Genomic DNA, 17,214 nt, shown 5'->3' on the forward strand with positions numbered 1-17,214 from the left:
TTTTCATAATTTTGATTTAAATTTTGGATGATTATTACTAAGCAATTTAGCTAAGAATTGCGGATAATGTTGGTGTACGGATAATGTTGGTGTAAGTGACAAAAAGTAATAGAACATTAAAAGAATTAAGATTTTGTATTGCCAATTAACATTTAAATGGTTTTTAAATAAAAGACAGAAATTGCATTCGCTATCCAAATAAAAAACTCAAATTCACCGACTAACCAAAATCACATTCTATTTTTTCTTTTCTCTTCTTATCTCTTTCTCTATCGTTTTCCTAAAAATCTAATTATGTTTTCCCGATAAAAGAAAAAACAAAACTGCATCCATACAAATAAAAATTAAAAATATCCCAACAACATGTGTTCCACCGGCAGAATGAATGACAACCACAAGTCACAAATGAGCTCTACATATGTAAAATCTAATTTATGATGATGATAACTAGAACAAAATAAATCTATAAATTTATATGCAATAGATTCAAAAGAAAACAGATCATATATTTTAAAGATAAACAAATTTGTGTGGATGACACTCGCAATTCAGAAATCCACAAATGAACTTATTTTTATAATAGAAGTCATCTTCGTCTATTACCATTAAGTAATCAACTAAAGATTTGCAAAATTAATCCACTTGTTTAACTTAGTACTATTTTTGATAGATAATTTATCATATTACAATAAATTGAAGACGAGATTTTTGTGTATAAATTAATAAAGCAATAGAATCATCATAAGTGATTGACCTGAAAGCCCATATTAGAACAAGATCGAAACTATAGTGAATCCAGAGCAGCCGTGATCACCAGGGGGTCACAAAAGTTATCCACAAAGCCCATATCCATGGTACCCCCCCCCCCCCCCCCCCCCCCTCCACCCTCCACGGGTTGTGCGAGGAATAGTTCCGTGGATCGTATGGCTCTACGAGGTAACTCTTTACCACTCATGAAGGGTGATAGTTTTCATGGTCCTTATAGTAAAACATTTGCATCTATGTTTTAAACTAGCCCAAAAGTAATCTACTAAATAATAAAATTAATTCACTTACTAAATTATTTACCATTTTTAATAGATAATTTATTATATTACAATAAATGTAAGGCGCAAAAGTGTTTGTAAACTAATAGAAAAAAAAATTAAATTTATGATTTTTAATTAATTATAAACTAAATAATCAATCAAATGTCTGAATTATAAAATCACTTAACGCGAGATTTGGTCCAATATAAAAAAAAAAACAAAAGAAAAAAACAAGGTTTAATTTTTTGTATAATATCTTACATTTCGTTGAAACTATTGTTTCCAGAAATATTAGTAGTATGGATGCAAATCTTAGTATAATGAAATCTAAAGTAATATTCCCTCCGGATACGAATATACGATGTTCTATCTTTTTATTTTGTATATAAATATATGATGTTTTGAGATATAATTAATGTATTTATTTTTAAAATTTAAAAATAAATTAAAAAGTAAAATTATGAGTGGTAAAACTTTATTGATATAACCAAAAAGTAACAATTAAAATAGTGCATTTATTATTTTTTAATATATGTGTAAAAACTTAAACATCATACATTTAAATCCGAGAGTATTATTTTCAAGGTCAAAAACAAAACAAAACTGGTTTAACAAGAAAGAGAGGAAAAAAGTCCCAGACGGTGGTTGTGTTTCCGGCAACAATTATTAAACCATGTCTTGTTAAAGTCTGTAACGCAAGATATTGACTTAATTAAACTAAACACACACATTTAATCATATTAAAACCGAACACTTTACTTCTTCTCCCTCTTACGTCTCTTTCAATTTCTCTCCGATCGCTTCTCTCTCTCTCTCTCTCTCGGCTGCCGCAATCCCAAGTTCTCGGGATTCGTGTCTCCTCATGTCAGGCCCTCTCGATTTCGCCAGACCTTGTAAGAAATATCTCATCGTTATCCCCACCGATGATCGCGGTTTTGAATTTTACAGAATTCGAATTGTGAATTGAGTTTGTGAGTTGATTGTTCAGGTTTCGAAGGGTGTTCAAGCAATGATGAGAGAAGAGAACGGAGATCAGACTTCGAAGTTTCAGAGGAAGAGAAGAGAACAAGAATCGGCACCTTTAAGAAGAAAGCAGCCAAAGCTTCAAGCAAACTGAGACACTCTCTCAAGAAGAAAGGAAGCAGCGGTAGGAGGAGAAGCACTGATCGGAACTTCTCTCTTACCATTGAAGACATTCACGACGTTGAGGAACTGCGAGCTGTTGATGAGTTAAGGAGTCTACTCCTCTCTGAGAATCTACTTCCTCCAAAGCTTGATGATTATCACATCATGTTGAGGTCATCTCTCTCTCTCTCTAGATTTTCATTGTATAGGCATGAGTGTGTTCGGGTATCTGTTCCAATCATGTTTTCCGAGTTTAGCCTCTCAGACCTCGTTCAGGTTTTATATATGTTTTGGTCGGGGTTCGGATAACAATATTTTCCTGTTTGGTAAAAAAAAAATTATTTCTATCTAAAACTCATTTTTTTATTTGAATTCATTTTGGGTTCGAACATTTCCGATATCATATAAACATACATTTTAGATACTTATTTTGACTGCTTATTCGGATTTTTAGGTTAGGATTCTCGGACTTTTTTGGGTTTAATTAACAACACTTCGAGTTCGGATATTCATTCAGATATTTTTCTTAGCTTGGATCGGATACAAGTTATTTTTAGCTCAGATCGGATACAAGTTAACACTCCTAGATGATGATGAGATCATGTTGCAGGTTCCTGAAAGCGAGGAAGTTTGACGTTGGGAAAACCAAACTGATGTGGAGTAACATGATTCAGTGGAGACAAGAGTTTGGTACAGACACTATTGTCGAGGTAATGATTTTAACATTAAGTGTTATTTGCGTGTTTGTCTGATGAGAGTTATTTATTTATTTATGTATTTGTGTTCTAGGATTTTGAGTTTCAAGAGGTGGATGAGGTTCTCAGATACTACCCTCAAGGCTATCATGGTGTTGACAAAGAAGGAAGACCTGTTTACATTGAGAGGTTAGGGAAAGTCGATCCGGCAAAACTCATTCAAGCCACCACATTAGAGAGATACATAAGGTATCATGTTCGAGAGTTTGAGAAGACTGTTAGTATCAAGTTTCCTGCTTGCTGCATTGCTGCTAAGAGACACATTGACTCTAGCACCACCATTCTTGACGTTCAAGGCGTGGTACTTAAAAAAAAACTACTTTTTTTTTTACCTTGTTTAGTGTTACTAATGTCCTTGCTTACTTTTCAATTTTTAAAATTATGTTTTGCAGGGTTTAAAGAACTTCTCGAAGCCTGCGAGGGATCTCATAATCCAGCTGCAAAAGATTGATAATGATAACTACCCTGAGGTTTGAGCTGGCTGCTATTAGTTTCCTTAACAAAATGTGTGTGTGTGTGGTTGGTTGGTTGTGATTAATAATATAAACCATGTGATATGCAGACACTACAACGCATGTTCATCATCAATGCTGGTCCTGGTTTTAAGCTACTTTGGGGATCAGTGAAATCATTTCTTGATCCAAAAACAGTAACAAAGATCCATGTAAAACTACCTTTCTTTTAACACATTTATTACATATCCACACGTTATATGAAATATTATGTTAGTATCATGCCATAAACTGGTGTCCATGTGTTCTTCTGATAGGTTGTTGGTAACAAGTACCAGAACAAGTTACTTGAGATCATTGATGCAAGGTAAATAATTCTCAGCCCTCAGCTTTCTTCTTGTTTGCTTCTCAAGACTCCAAAACATGGTTTAACTCCCTATTCATATTTGGAACTTGTTCAGTCAGCTGCCAGATTTTCTTGGCGGCACTTGCACATGTGCTGATGAAGGTGGCTGTATGAGATCTGATAAAGGTCCCTGGAAAGACCCAGAGATATTAACTGTAAATCAACCTTCCACAACTTATTGTTTACTCTGTGTGTTTGGTTACTCAGATTAACACAAAAATAGAGTAAGCTATGTATCTAACTGATCTCCCACTTGTAGATGGTTCAAAGTGGTGGAACCCTCTGCAGACATGCATCTATTCTAAACAGTGGTTCCCGGATGAACTCATGTGATAAGCCACCTTTTCCCGGGGTAATAGTCTTTACTTGGATGCTAATTAAACATGTATTTGATAATTTCTTAGCGTACAGTATTTGTCCACTTTGGCTCAGATTAAAGTTAGTGACACCTCAACAGCGGAATCAAGCTCTGAATTAGAAGAGATGGCTTCTCCAAAAGCAAACAAGGAGAGTCATGTTCCAAAGTTGACTCCTGTTTGTGAAGATGTAAGAGTTTTTTTGTACCTAAAACTACAGTTTGCAGTTCAAAATAACACTTTACTTGAATATCTGACCTTTTTTTGTTTGTTTAAATAATATCTGACCTTAGTTGCAGATTAGGACCAATAGTAGATCATATCCTACTGACTCTTCAGAGTATGACTCACCAATGGTGGACAAAGTTGTGGATGTTGCTTGGATGGCTAATGAGAAGCCAAAAACTCCACAAGGTAAAATAGTTAAAACCAAATGCTAAGATATGTAATGCAAAGTTTCACTGTAGTGGAATGTTGTTGGTGCAGGCCCCAAGGAGTCACCCGGTTTGGGAAAGTTAGGACCGGTTAGTCATATCTTGAGGTGGCTAGCCACATTGTTTACGTTTCTGGTATCTGCGGTGGCTCTGCCAAAGAGTAAAGAACATTCTCAGTCAGAATCTTCAGTTGATGAACCAATCGCTAGAGAGTCTCGTCCTCCTTCACCGGTTTATTCAACTGTCAGAGAGAGAAACCTCGTGGCTTCTGTTGTGAACAGACTAGGAGATCTTGAGAAACAAGTGGAGACACTGCACTCAAAGCGACATGAGATGCCTAGGGAGAAAGAAGAGTTGCTTAATACAGCTGTTTATCGCGTGGATGCGCTTGAAGCAGAGCTCATAGCTACCAAAAAGGTAAGAACTAAAATCTCTCAGTTCCATGTTAGTTTCTTTATACTGGCTGATTGGATATAAAAGGAAATGTTTTTGTTGTGTAGTAACTTGATACTGTCTTTAATGGTTCAGGCTTTACATGAGGCTTTAATGAGACAGGATGATCTTTTGGCTTACATAGACCGTGAAGAAGACGAGAAGTACCATCGGGTAACTAACCACTTCTCAATTTTCTCACTCAATAAACTTGAATTTTGTATGGAATATACTAAATGTGTTTTTATTTGTTGAAAAATAAGCAGAGAAAGAAGTTGTGTTGGTGAAGAGACCGAGAGAACTTGGATTACTATTTTATGAGAGAAGGTGGTGGGCCGTGGCTATGCTTTGTGAGTATGTTGGTAAGTTTGTATACACCATATGGTAGAACAATGTTTTATATACAAAATTGAGGTCTCATAGGCAAAATATTTGATACTTTGGGGGGGGGGGGGGGGGGAGTTCCGGAAGACCATGTCCAGTAGATATTCATCGTATATCTTTATTCATATCAGAGACCATTTTCTCTCAGCTCATGAGCAATTCTAACTTATATAAATTAATATATATGTATGGATAATATGACTACAAATTACAAAAAATAATATTCTAAAAATGCGTACGAATATGAAACTTGACCAATTCTTAAGCTCAGACAGCTAATTGTGTTGTTGTGGTGTTAAGCATAAGAGAGAATCGATAGATCAAAATAACACTGTAGATGACCAAGTATTCAACACAGAAGATTAACAGAGAGACAAAACGATTTCACTTGCGAAAAGACCTTAAATCGTGTTAACAAAAATACGAAAAACTATGTTTGGACATGAAATTTTATAGGTCCAATTTCGGAGGCCCAAGACGCATAAAGCTTGATTGCGTGTTTTTAATTTAGGTGTTTCCTGTATTTTCTCCCACATCGGTTGTGAATTTTCTGAAGCTCAAAAACTGGCGCTATAAATAAAGTCTCGCGTGGTAAAAAAATGCCTCTCTCTCTCTAAAAACCCAACTCTCCAACCTCTCACCAAAAACTTCTGAAACCCTAGCTCCGGCTCGGCGGAAGCCGACACCGGAGTCTCTCCTCCTACCCTTTTCACTCCTTTTTTCTTTGTTTTCTCCTCTATCGTTATCTCTCTGTCTCTTTGCATGTTGTCTCTGGTTTGTTGGACCCTAATCGGAGATCCATAGCGTTCGACGGTGGTGGTTCTGGCGTTCATCTGGAGGAACAGCAAGACTCCAGAAATGACAGTGAAGGGGTGAGTCGGCTTTTAGGGCAGAAGGAACCGCCAGATCTGGTTTTCCGTTTTCAGATCTATGGCATTCTCTTCACGGCAGCGGCGCGTGGTTCAGTGGGATACCTCCTCCATCGTAGATCTACTTCCCTAACTGGCGGTGCCACGAACAGAGGAGCGGTTTAGAGTTCGGCGAAGAAGGTCTTGTCATCCGGTTCTCGGGTTATGGCGCGTGGCAAGGATACTCATCCTCGGAGTTGTCAACCGGAGGTGTGCGCCTTGACCTGGTACGCGGTGGTGCTCCTACATCCCAGCGCCGGTGTGGTAATGTCCCTCCGGTGGTATGAGCCCACACCTTTGGAATCCATGGATGCCGTTCTGGCCATGATGCATCTGTCAATGTCCGCCTTTCAGTACGGGGTCAGTCTCGTTTTTATGGCTTAGAAGCGGGGCATCCAAACCGGCGGTCCCAAAGCTAGTCAAGATATGCACCGTGAGGTGAAGAAGTATTAGTCCGTGTGCTGAAACCTGAAGTCCAATGTTTTGGTGGCTAATGCTAGTGCTTAGATTTGTGATCAAGATAAGTTTTAGTTGTTCCTCGGTTTGTATGTGTTCGTTTATCGCGGTCGAAGTAGGTGGTCTAAGAGACTACTCTCTCTGGGTCTTAGGGAGAGCTTGGTCTCATTGGGTGGAATTACATCAAAGTTAAAGTCTGGTAGCGTAGGATCCAATGTAGTGATCCTGGGTGATACTAGTATACTTTGTTTGTAAGTGTGGTTGAACCCTCTGTGGTGAAATTCATGTACCTCCATATTGGTGAATGATAAGTTGATGTTGAGTTAAAAAAAATAATAATAATAATAAATAAAGTCTCGCGTGCTAGTTGTAAAAGCATCTTTGCGCTTGGGACAATGACGCAGCTGATGAGGTACTTACCGAGGCGCGTCTATTGCTGGTTGAAAACTATTTCCAAACCCTCTCCTGGGCCTAAGCTTGTCTTGGGCCTTCGAGAATTTCTGGAAGGGTTCCCTTCGGGGTAAAGCCCTACAATATCCTAGTTAAACTTTTATTCTCTATTTTATTAAATTTTGCAAGTTAAGAGAAAGAAATAAATCAAAATCCCATTATATCATGTGAATAATAATAACATTCGACTTGGTTAGGGGTGGGCACTGTTCGGTTCTAGTATTTTTCTAATTGAACTAAACCATAATTAGTTTGTGTTCGGTTTGGTCTATATTCGGTTCAGTTTGTATTCGGTTCGGTTCAGTTTGTATACGGTTCGGTTTGTTTTTTGGATCGGTTTAATTAGATTATTCTTAGTTTAATTTTTCTAAGAGAAATTATGTTTTACAAAGTAAATTATGTAAACATAAACTACGTAAACTAAATTCAATATAAAACTGAAACAAAAAACCCTTAAAAAGTCACAAAATATATAAGAATTAAAACAAATGAAAGTTAACTAAAGTAAAAAAAATAACATCATTAGTAATGTTTCTTATATTATTAAAATTAAAAAGCCTGCAATGAATGAAATATTTTAAATCAAATATTTTGATGATTACATATTAGGTTAGAATAATATATGTTAATGAATAAAAAATGGAAAATATGTAGTTTAATCTTATAATTTTAGTATATTGGTATTGCTAATATTTTTAATTTAAATAATTACAAAATCACGTCGGTTTCTCAGTTTGGTTTAAAACTGAACCGAACCAAACAATTGAGGTTGGGGAAATCTTCAACCGAAAGGTTTGAAATAAATTTTTGTTAGGTTTTTTTGCCCACCCAGGGGTTTGGTTCTGAAAAATACGAAATGGTTGAAGAGTATAATTTTCATTGATGATTCTCAAAAAGAGGGCAAAAACAATTTTTTTTGGAAGTAGAAACAAATATCGGCCTAAAGCCCAACAAATGAGTATGGGCCTTATGGAGGTCCAGTAACAAGTGTCTCCTCTGCCGCAATAAGGTAAAGCAGAGTGTCACTGAAGAAGAGTCATCAACAACTCAATTACGACAATGGTGGCGGCTATGGCTTCTCACGTCTCTTCCACCCGATCACCGGCTCTTTCCCTCTCCTCTTCATCGTCCTTCTTCCCCGGCACCACTCTGAGGCGATTCTCCGCCGTTTCACTCGCATCTCCGGCGACCTTCTCCCCCCTCAGCCTCCGTGTCTCCTGCCAAGCCTCATCCGTCACTTCGCCTTCTACGTCCGATGTGAAAGGTTGGATCTTTCGTTACCAGATTCTGTTTCTTGCATTACCCAAATGAGAAAGTTCGTTAATTGATTGAGATTAATCTTCCAAAGCATGTTTTTCTTTTATTACAGAAACATAATCTGGTTAAAAAAAATGCAAATGTGTCTGTAAAAGAATCATGAACTAGAATCTCTTTGTGTTCTGCAGGGAAATCTGACCTGAAAGACTTTCTGGCCATAGATGATTTCGACACAGAGACCATCAAGAAGATTCTAGACAAGGCTTCAGAGGTCAAAGCCCTGTTGAAGTCAGGGGAGAGAGACTATCTGCCTTTTAAAGGGAAGTCTATGTCTATGATCTTTGCGAAGCCCTCCATGAGGACTCGTGTTTCCTTTGAGACTGGCTTTTTCTTGCTTGGTGGACATGCACTGTATCTGGGACCCAATGATATCCAGATGGGCAAGCGAGAGGAGACTCGCGACGTTGCTCGTGTTCTGTCGCGCTATAATGACATCATTATGGCCCGTGTTTTTGCTCATCAGGTATGCCGGTGAGTCTTTGGTTGGTTTAGAAAAGACATACTAGGTGGAACACTAGAAGTGCTTTCTCATGTGTGTGGTATTGGTGTTTTAAAAGCTCAATGAATCAAATCTTGATTGCAGGACATTCTTGATTTGGCTAACTACTCGAGTGTACCAGTTGTCAACGGTCTGACAGATCATAACCACCCTTGCCAAATCATGGCCGACGCACTCACAATGATTGAGCACATTGGTCAAGTCGAAGGGACAAAGGTTAGTTAACCCTTTCAGAATCAAAACTATGCATATAATATTTGACTTCAAAACAATATTTATTTCAAAATCATAAATCATAGCTAGACTTGTACATGTTGCATGTGAAATCATACATAAAAGTTATCTTTTAATTAGACACTTAGACTGATTCAATAAACTTCAGGTTGTCTATGTTGGAGACGGGAACAATATGGTTCACTCATGGTTAGAATTGGCATCCGTTATTCCTTTCCATTTTGTCTGCGCTTGCCCAAAAGGGTTTGAACCAGACAAAGAGATGGTTCTAAAGGCACAGCAAGCTGGATTAAGTAAGATAGAGATTACCAATGATCCTAAAGAAGCTGTCATAGGAGCTGATGTTGTCTACTCAGACGTATGGGCTAGTATGGGGCAAAAGGATGAAGCTGAGTACCGCCGTAAAGCATTCCAAGGATTCCAGGTCTAACATATTTCTTCTATAATACACAGTATATGAATACGTCTCTGATTTAGATATCTTACTTACTATGTTAAAACTTGCAGGTGGATGAAGCTCTGATGAAGTTGGCGGGTCCAAAAGCCTATTTCATGCATTGTTTGCCTGCAGAAAGAGGAGTGGAGGTGACCAATGGAGTCGTGGAAGCTCCTTATTCCATCGTCTTCCCACAGGCGGAGAATCGCATGCATGCCCAAAATGCGATTATGCTTCATTTGCTCGGCTTTTAAACCACTTTCGTTGTCTTAGCTCTCTCACTCGTTTGCTGGTGTACCGTTCATTGGCTTTGTGTACTTTAGTTTGAGAACCTTGATGAATAAATATTGTGGATGGTTTTGCTGGGAATAAGAATGAGCTTATTTTAATATATGTGAACTCGTGGATTGAAATATTTATAGGACGTCTCTAGATCTGTCTCTATCCCATATCTTAGCTTGATACTGTACTTGTAACTTATGTTTGCAAATGTACTTCTGTTGTGCGGATGCTCCACGTTGTTGAAGCTTGTCAGGATGAACGTAGAGAGTTGCCTTCGGTAAGCTTTTCTAACAGAAGCACTGAACACAAGATCAGTGAGAGGAATTGGTTTCCATCCACTCTCTGCTTCCAGAATCTGCAAATCATCATGAATCTACAAAAAGTCACGAATGAAGTTTTATTTACTTTAAAAATTACAAAAAGAAAATGAAGAAATGGCCGGAGCAACTTTATTTTCTAAAATTTTATTTAGCAAACCGCAGAAAAGATGATGTAAGAATTTTTTTTTCATCATTTAGTTTTACAAATATATCAAATAAAGCTGCATCCAAAAATTCTACATACTAAATTCTACAACAAAATTTCTACAATTACACCACAACCAATCATTTATAATATAGTTTTTTTTTTAAATTGTGAGTCTGAGTATAATCTATGGATTACCAATATTCTCTTAAAAAAAACGTTTGAACCCAATAAACCAAATGAACTAGCAATGGAATTGGACAACTTGATTGTCATTTTCATTAGACATGGAGTATTAAAAACAAAGATAGATAAGATTTGGATGTAGGAATTTTATCACAAAAGGAAATAATAATCCTTTATGTCCTTATTCTTATTTTTTCCTCCTCGATCACTTGTGTCCTTATTCTTCATCTTTTGCATTAAATTTTTGGTGGTTCAAGTAAAAATGCTTGTCATTCAAATGGGTATCTTGCATTACATCACACATAAAGTCATTAGATTCAAGGTCCTGGAGAATAATTTCATCTCATTCTGAATTAATTGGTGAAAATGAAACATGTTAATCCAGTTATTCTGGTAATTTGATTAATAGTTTATTAATGCTTATATATTTGAATATATTAGTTTAAAATTAAAAAGGACGAAACATGTCAAATAACTGAAAATTTATAGAAAATCTTCAGGAAATTGCAAAGAATAACGTCAAGGTAGTACTAGCAGACAAGTTTTTTTATAATCATGTAAAATTGTTGACTGTGAAATTATCTATGTAATATTTTTCATAATCCGTAATAATAAAATTAACTAGTGTCATAAAAAGTCGGTAAAACATAAATGATTTTTGGAAATGATAAATATCCACGAACTTTGGTTAAGTAGATGATGATGACATATCGAATCCGTTAAACATTTTTGGATTTATTTCATTATTAGTTGTTGCTGAGAATAGAACTTTAACCTATCATATCAAACATCTTGATATAGTGATATCTTGTAATATGCTTTGGATAACTATATAATGGTAAATATATGTAATTTGTGCCAGCTCGTTCATTTTCTCTCCCGTAAAATTAACCAGAAACACCAGGACGAGTTGGTTCAAGTGGTAAAAGGATTCTGACCAGAACTACCGTCACTTGGATTTCATTCGCACTAGTTGAGATTATTCCAAATGATTGGGATCATAGCAAAAGGATGAAACCACTTTTTCGATTACCAAAAAAAAGAAGGCAGAAACGTTTCTCAAATAATGACAATGTCATTTAGTTATAATCATTTTTGAACATACAACTAACCTTTGCAGAATATAAGGTCATCTCCTATATGAGAAACCAAGTAGTGGTAGTTATATTAATATAGCATGTGATAATCTTCTGTCTATAATAGCACGTTAGGCCAAGTTGTTCAACTTACCAACTTCAACCCTACGTTTTAAACTGGTTGTAGATCGATATGATCTCGGTTCAATATTTTTGCTTAAATCTGCAAAGCTTATATGTAACATTATCCTAAAACATTACACCAATTTTTTTTTTAAAACTTAACTTTACACCAATGTTACAGTTGACTTTTTCTAGACCATATATATGGACGTTAATGTGTCACAAAATGTCTGTAATATATATTTAGTAAATTAAACATGAAAATAATTTAATTATATAAAAAAATAAAACGAAAATCTCTCAAACTTGCAGAATCTAGGAACTCTCTTTTCTCCTCCTTATAAGGAACCCTCCCTTAGTATTCATTTTATAGCAACTTTCATCACTAATCACTCCCTTTTCTCACTATCTCATAATAACGTTAATGGCGTCTTTCTCAAAAAAAAAAAAAAAACGTTAATGGCGTCAAACTCTAGAAGCTCGAGCTCGTCATGGACGCTCAAGCAGAACAAGATGTTCGAGAGAACCTTGGCGGTTTACGATAAGGACACACCGGACCGATGGCACAATGTTGCAAACGCTGTCGGAGGGAAATCTGCAGACGAAGCGAAGCGTCACTATGACATTCTCGTCGAAGATCTCATCAACATCGAAACTGGTCGTGTCCCTTTGCCCAATTACAAGACCTTCGATTCTAACTCAAGAGGCATCAATGACTTCGACACGAGGTATATAGCTAGCCAAACCTTGTAATATATATACTTTTACACACAACACAAAAAAAAAAAAAAAAAAAAAAAAACACTATAGTTTCTTTTTATCAAACATGATTTTGTTCATAAGTATAAACGTAAACCAAAAAGAATATTAGTTGCACTTGTAATTTATAAGAAATTTTTTCATATATAAGAAAATTCAAATAGCATAATTTTTATTTAAATGCGTAACTTTTTGCATTTAGAAAAATTAAGGGTATATACAATATATATATTAATACAACACACTAATTAACAAACATAAGGACTATGTTCACATGAAATTTAATCCCTTGTTGTACTTAATCACATGCAAATTGTCTTTAATATGTTTGAAGGGTATATCATAATATCATGATAATTAAAGCAAAAAAAAAACATAATATCATGATAAGAAAATAGATATATTGGTTATGTCTACTTCTGTTCATGGTCGGTTGTCGACATAGTGTTTTTTTTTTTTTTTTGAAAAAGGGTAGGCATGGTTGTCGACATAGTGTTTATTATAACAGAAGCTGTTAATTAAACGAACACGAGTTTGGGAAACCTTTAATTAGCGATATCTTCAAGTTTCTAACTAATACTATGTGACTGGAATCTAATCAACATGTTTCGACCGATAATTAATTTACACATGCTCTTATTTATGCACTGTGTTGATTTTTGACAGGCGAATGAAGAATTTGAAGATCCGATGAAGTTTATTATGTTCATTAATTGAAAAGATTAAAAAATACGTGATTCTTCTGTCTACTGATTATAGTGATTCTGTTTGTATTGATCATGCATTCGGTTTCATATTTGTCTTTGTGTTCTATTATATTTTGAAGAAAGTACGATTTATGACCTCTCTCTAAAAAAATAAGACTTTTAAAAATTATTTTAATTAATTAATAAATAAATTGGATAAAATAATAAACCTTTTGTTGCACATGGATATTTTACGATTAGGTGGATTTTGGGTATTTTACGGTTAGTCCCACGGTACTAAACATGTGTGGTCATACAGATATGTAATATTTTTGTAATCTCATTTAAATATTCGGAGATATTTTTTTCTTCAAATATAATTATTTTTAGATATTATTTTAGTCATTCCATAAATCTGAGATACTTTGGTTAATATATATATATACTAGGTAAGACATGCGCTTTGCACATGGTTAGACGGTTCTTAAAATATTAGCGCTTTGTAATAATTTTTATATTCGCAGATTGGAATATTTTGTAAAATATTTGTTAAATTAATTTTTTTTTATAAAAAAAATTAAATTTTTCTATAATAACTAAATATATATATATATATAATATATTTCAATGATTTGATTAAATTTAAACTTGAAAAGTATTTAATTTATATCAATTTTAAATATAATATATGTTTCCAAAATTTTTAAATTAATATATACAAATAGTTTAACTTAAAATAGATATATATTGTTATTTTGAATATATATCCAATAAAACTTCTTACTCATTTTGTATTTTCCTATAAAAAAATTATTGATTACAAAATACAAAATTCTGATATGATTAATGGGATTCTTTTACTTTTTTGTTTAATAGTATTATGGATTACTGATATTTCTTACTTTTATTCCATAAAACTATTACTATTATTAACTAAATATGTTTACTGATTATTTAAATAGTAAAATAAAAAATAGATTATTTTAAAACCAAAATATCGTCATGTTATAATTAAATTTAAAGCCGATATCTAATCTTATAAAGTAAAATTCACAAAATATTTTAAAAGATAAATATATTTATGGTTTTTTGGTATAGAACCGAATAAACCGAAAATCGACTGTATATAAACCGAACCAAACTATATTAAATATGGTTTTAATATGGTAGATATTTTTTATAAACCAAAACACCGAAAAAACTGAACCGAAACCGAACCGATATCCGGATTGAACACCCCTAATTATGCAAGATATACCGTAAACCATAAACCATATACGTACAATATATACCATAAACCACGCTTTTCATAGTATATATCGTTGTTTGAATATAATAAATAAAACTGTAAAATCACTACTATACTATGCAAGATATTTATATTATGGAAAATACGTATTGTATATATAGTTGTTGGAATATAATAAAAACGAACAAAAACCATATGTTTCATGATGAATGGAACCATGTTGAATGATGATGAGTGGATGGGTGGAGACATGTTGAATCCATAGATAAGATAGTGCTTTGCTGATACCTGCAATCATAAAAAATGATACACATAATGGTGGTTAATGAGGATATAATATGCTTGAATATAATGAGCTACTCAGTTTAGGTGTTCTAAAAATACTTTTTAATGTTCTTTTTCGGTTTCAATAGGTGATCATCTGACTATAAATTAAAAAAAATTGCTGATCTTGCTAAACTTGCACAAATCATTTAAAGAAAATGTTTTTTTTTTTGGTTAAGGAATTTAAAGAAAATATTTACACTGGTGTTTTTACTTAACAATAAAAATATATACACTGGTGGTTCGTGAAAATCTTTTTCTAGGTTGCTTAAGTCTCATGAGTGGCTGGGAATGTTTTCTGTTAGTGTCGTAAGAAATAGTGTTATATATGGGTTAACAGAGGGGTTAGAAACTGATGCAAAATCCCGTAAAACTGTTAATATTGTGTTGTCTTGATTTTAAGTGTGAATACATAATAATATATGTGCTGTGCTAGTACATGCTATAATTTAAATGAAAAATATGCAATGGTGGTTAATGATGATATAGTATGTTCGAGTATAATGATCTACTCAGTTTAGGTGTTCCAAAAAGATTGTTTAATGTTCTCTTTGATTTCAATATGACATTTTCTAATATTTGATGTATCTGTTTGGAGAGAAAAAAAATTTATAGGAGACAATGAACACGTCAGTGAATCCATTACAAAGATTAAATATGATTTCGTAAGTGGAACTCTTTCAAATTGATACGGCAAAAGGATGTTTATAAAACTATATACTATTATTATGACAATGTGTTAGTCGAATAGCAGTGGCATTTATTTGTAATTACTCTAGTAAAGAGAAGACAATTAAATATTTAGAGTGACAATTAATTATTTAGAGTGAAGAGCATTCTGAAACTGATACCTCAGCAAAATGACATAAAAGTAAATAAGTTATAAATTAAAAGTTATTCTATATAAATGTTTCTCTATTAATAAATAAGGGATATAAAATAAACTTTTAAAAGCCGACACAAATATTGTGTTCTATTTTAGCAAATGGGAATAGTGATTTATACAAAAAGCTTGGTCATTGATCAACGACGTCTATATTTTTTTTAGTCGGTTTAATTTAGTTTATCTATTTATTTTCTGTCTCCGCCATTTTTTTTTATTAAAAATAACTAAATAAGATATCAATCAAAACAGTACTGTACATTGTTTCACTTATGCATTCCGATGATATAGATTACAGATTACATTTATGGGCTTTACCGGTCTGATTGTTATAAGTAAGTGTGGCCTTTAATCCGTCGAGCCGCCCCATTTCTTAGGTGAACAACGTAGGCAGCCAACTAAAACATACAGAAGGAGGATCATATACAGAAATTAGACTTAGATCTTTTACCCTTTGGCCCACTTTCTTTTTCTCAAAGGAAGAAACAAAATGAAATAATTATTTTATAAAATTAATAATCAACATTTTCCATTCAAAAGTAGTCGCAAAAAAAGAAAATAGAAGCTCGAAAAGTGTTATTTATTTATATCCATTATTACATATATGGTAGCTTAGAGCATGATTATTGGAGAGTTTTTAGAATGAAGTTCTTAGCAGAATATAATAACTCGTCTCTTAACTTTTAACTTAAAAGCTAAGAACCGGTTCTTAAATAAGAGTTTTAAAAGCCGGTTCTTAACTTTTGTAGTTAAAAGTTAAGAGACGGGTTCTTATATTTCGTTAAAAATCCTACCCTAAAAACTCCCCGATAATAATGCTCTTAGATATAGGTTGTGACGACACATTTATATATATAAAAAAATGTTGGTCTCTCTCCTGTGAAGACACCTCAGCGCCTCGTCATTAAGTCGATTGTTCTGGTCTCGACACGTGTCCGTCAACTCCAAAGTGCTGTGTTTCAATTAATGGGATAAGTTTAATTTAGGCTTGCTAAAAAACCAAGAAGTTTGACTTATGATGGGTCATACAACAAGACTATTATTTTTTAAATTGGTATGTACGAAAAGCATTATTTGACTTAGGTTATGACATGTTTCTTCTTCCTCCCGCTGAGAAAAAACTGCGGCGTTACTGTTCTCTGTTAGATTTATTAAATACAATTAATGTTTTCATTAATATCACCGACTCACTCATCCAAAACGTCTCATTCCATACATCTCCTATCTCAAATTGTTGTGGATTTACACCTATAAATAAGTGAGTTCACAATTAATGTTAATTTAACCTCCGAATTAATACTTACGGTACTAAAAACATTCCAAAAAAGTTCAAAATCGTCTACCTATCATACTACCACTAAAAATTTACTATTAATTTTGCTGGGCCACATACGAAAACCAAAAAGAATGTTCATATTAACCCAAACAACATTTAAAAGACAAAATATAAGGATCAGTTCACGGACTCAAGCTTCCTACTTTAAAAGGGTCAAACACTAAAATTGAGAT

At 34.0% G+C, this 17,214-nt stretch overlaps 3 protein-coding genes and 1 non-coding gene across 5 annotated transcripts; all 4 read left to right on the forward strand.

Annotated features, from left to right (window-relative positions):
* Positions 1-1,632: 1,632 nt before the first annotated feature.
* Positions 1,633-5,428, forward strand: LOC106353530 (phosphatidylinositol/phosphatidylcholine transfer protein SFH5-like). 2 transcript variants are annotated; one of them, XM_013793294.3, is made up of 14 exons: positions 1,633-1,921; positions 2,017-2,326; positions 2,764-2,863; positions 2,943-3,209; positions 3,301-3,378; positions 3,471-3,572; positions 3,678-3,727; positions 3,822-3,921; positions 4,026-4,118; positions 4,199-4,312; positions 4,416-4,536; positions 4,609-4,973; positions 5,085-5,162; positions 5,255-5,428. In XM_013793294.3, the coding sequence occupies exons 1-14, from the start codon at positions 1,891-1,893 to the stop codon at positions 5,273-5,275; spliced, it is 1,830 nt and encodes a 609-aa protein (XP_013648748.1). In that variant the 5' UTR covers positions 1,633-1,890; the 3' UTR covers positions 5,276-5,428. The 2 variants fall into 2 exon arrangements, with proteins under 2 accessions (XP_013648748.1, XP_013648749.1); XM_013793295.3 differs by having other exon boundaries at positions 1,662-1,921; positions 4,422-4,536.
* A 1,685-nt stretch (positions 5,429-7,113) lies between these two features.
* Positions 7,114-7,264, forward strand: LOC125589411. Its single transcript, XR_007325604.1, has one exon. It is a non-coding gene; the product is annotated as a U4 spliceosomal RNA (small nuclear RNA).
* Positions 7,265-8,190: 926 nt separating this feature from the next.
* LOC106353531 (ornithine transcarbamylase, chloroplastic) lies at positions 8,191-10,063 on the forward strand. The gene is made up of 5 exons (XM_022710333.2): positions 8,191-8,450; positions 8,632-8,966; positions 9,087-9,218; positions 9,385-9,660; positions 9,744-10,063. Exons 1-5 carry the CDS (start codon positions 8,246-8,248, stop codon positions 9,924-9,926), a joined length of 1,131 nt encoding a protein of 376 aa, XP_022566054.2. The 5' UTR covers positions 8,191-8,245; the 3' UTR covers positions 9,927-10,063.
* A 1,783-nt stretch (positions 10,064-11,846) lies between these two features.
* Positions 11,847-13,408, forward strand: LOC106353533 (protein RADIALIS-like 6). Its single transcript, XM_013793296.3, has 2 exons — positions 11,847-12,532; positions 13,230-13,408. The coding sequence occupies exons 1-2, from the start codon at positions 12,264-12,266 to the stop codon at positions 13,255-13,257; spliced, it is 297 nt and encodes a 98-aa protein (XP_013648750.1). The 5' UTR covers positions 11,847-12,263; the 3' UTR covers positions 13,258-13,408.
* Positions 13,409-17,214: the final 3,806 nt, after the last annotated feature.

Source organism: Brassica napus, chromosome C6 (genome assembly GCF_020379485.1).
Source record: "Brassica napus cultivar Da-Ae chromosome C6, Da-Ae, whole genome shotgun sequence".
Taxonomy (NCBI): Eukaryota; Viridiplantae; Streptophyta; class Magnoliopsida; order Brassicales; family Brassicaceae; genus Brassica; species Brassica napus.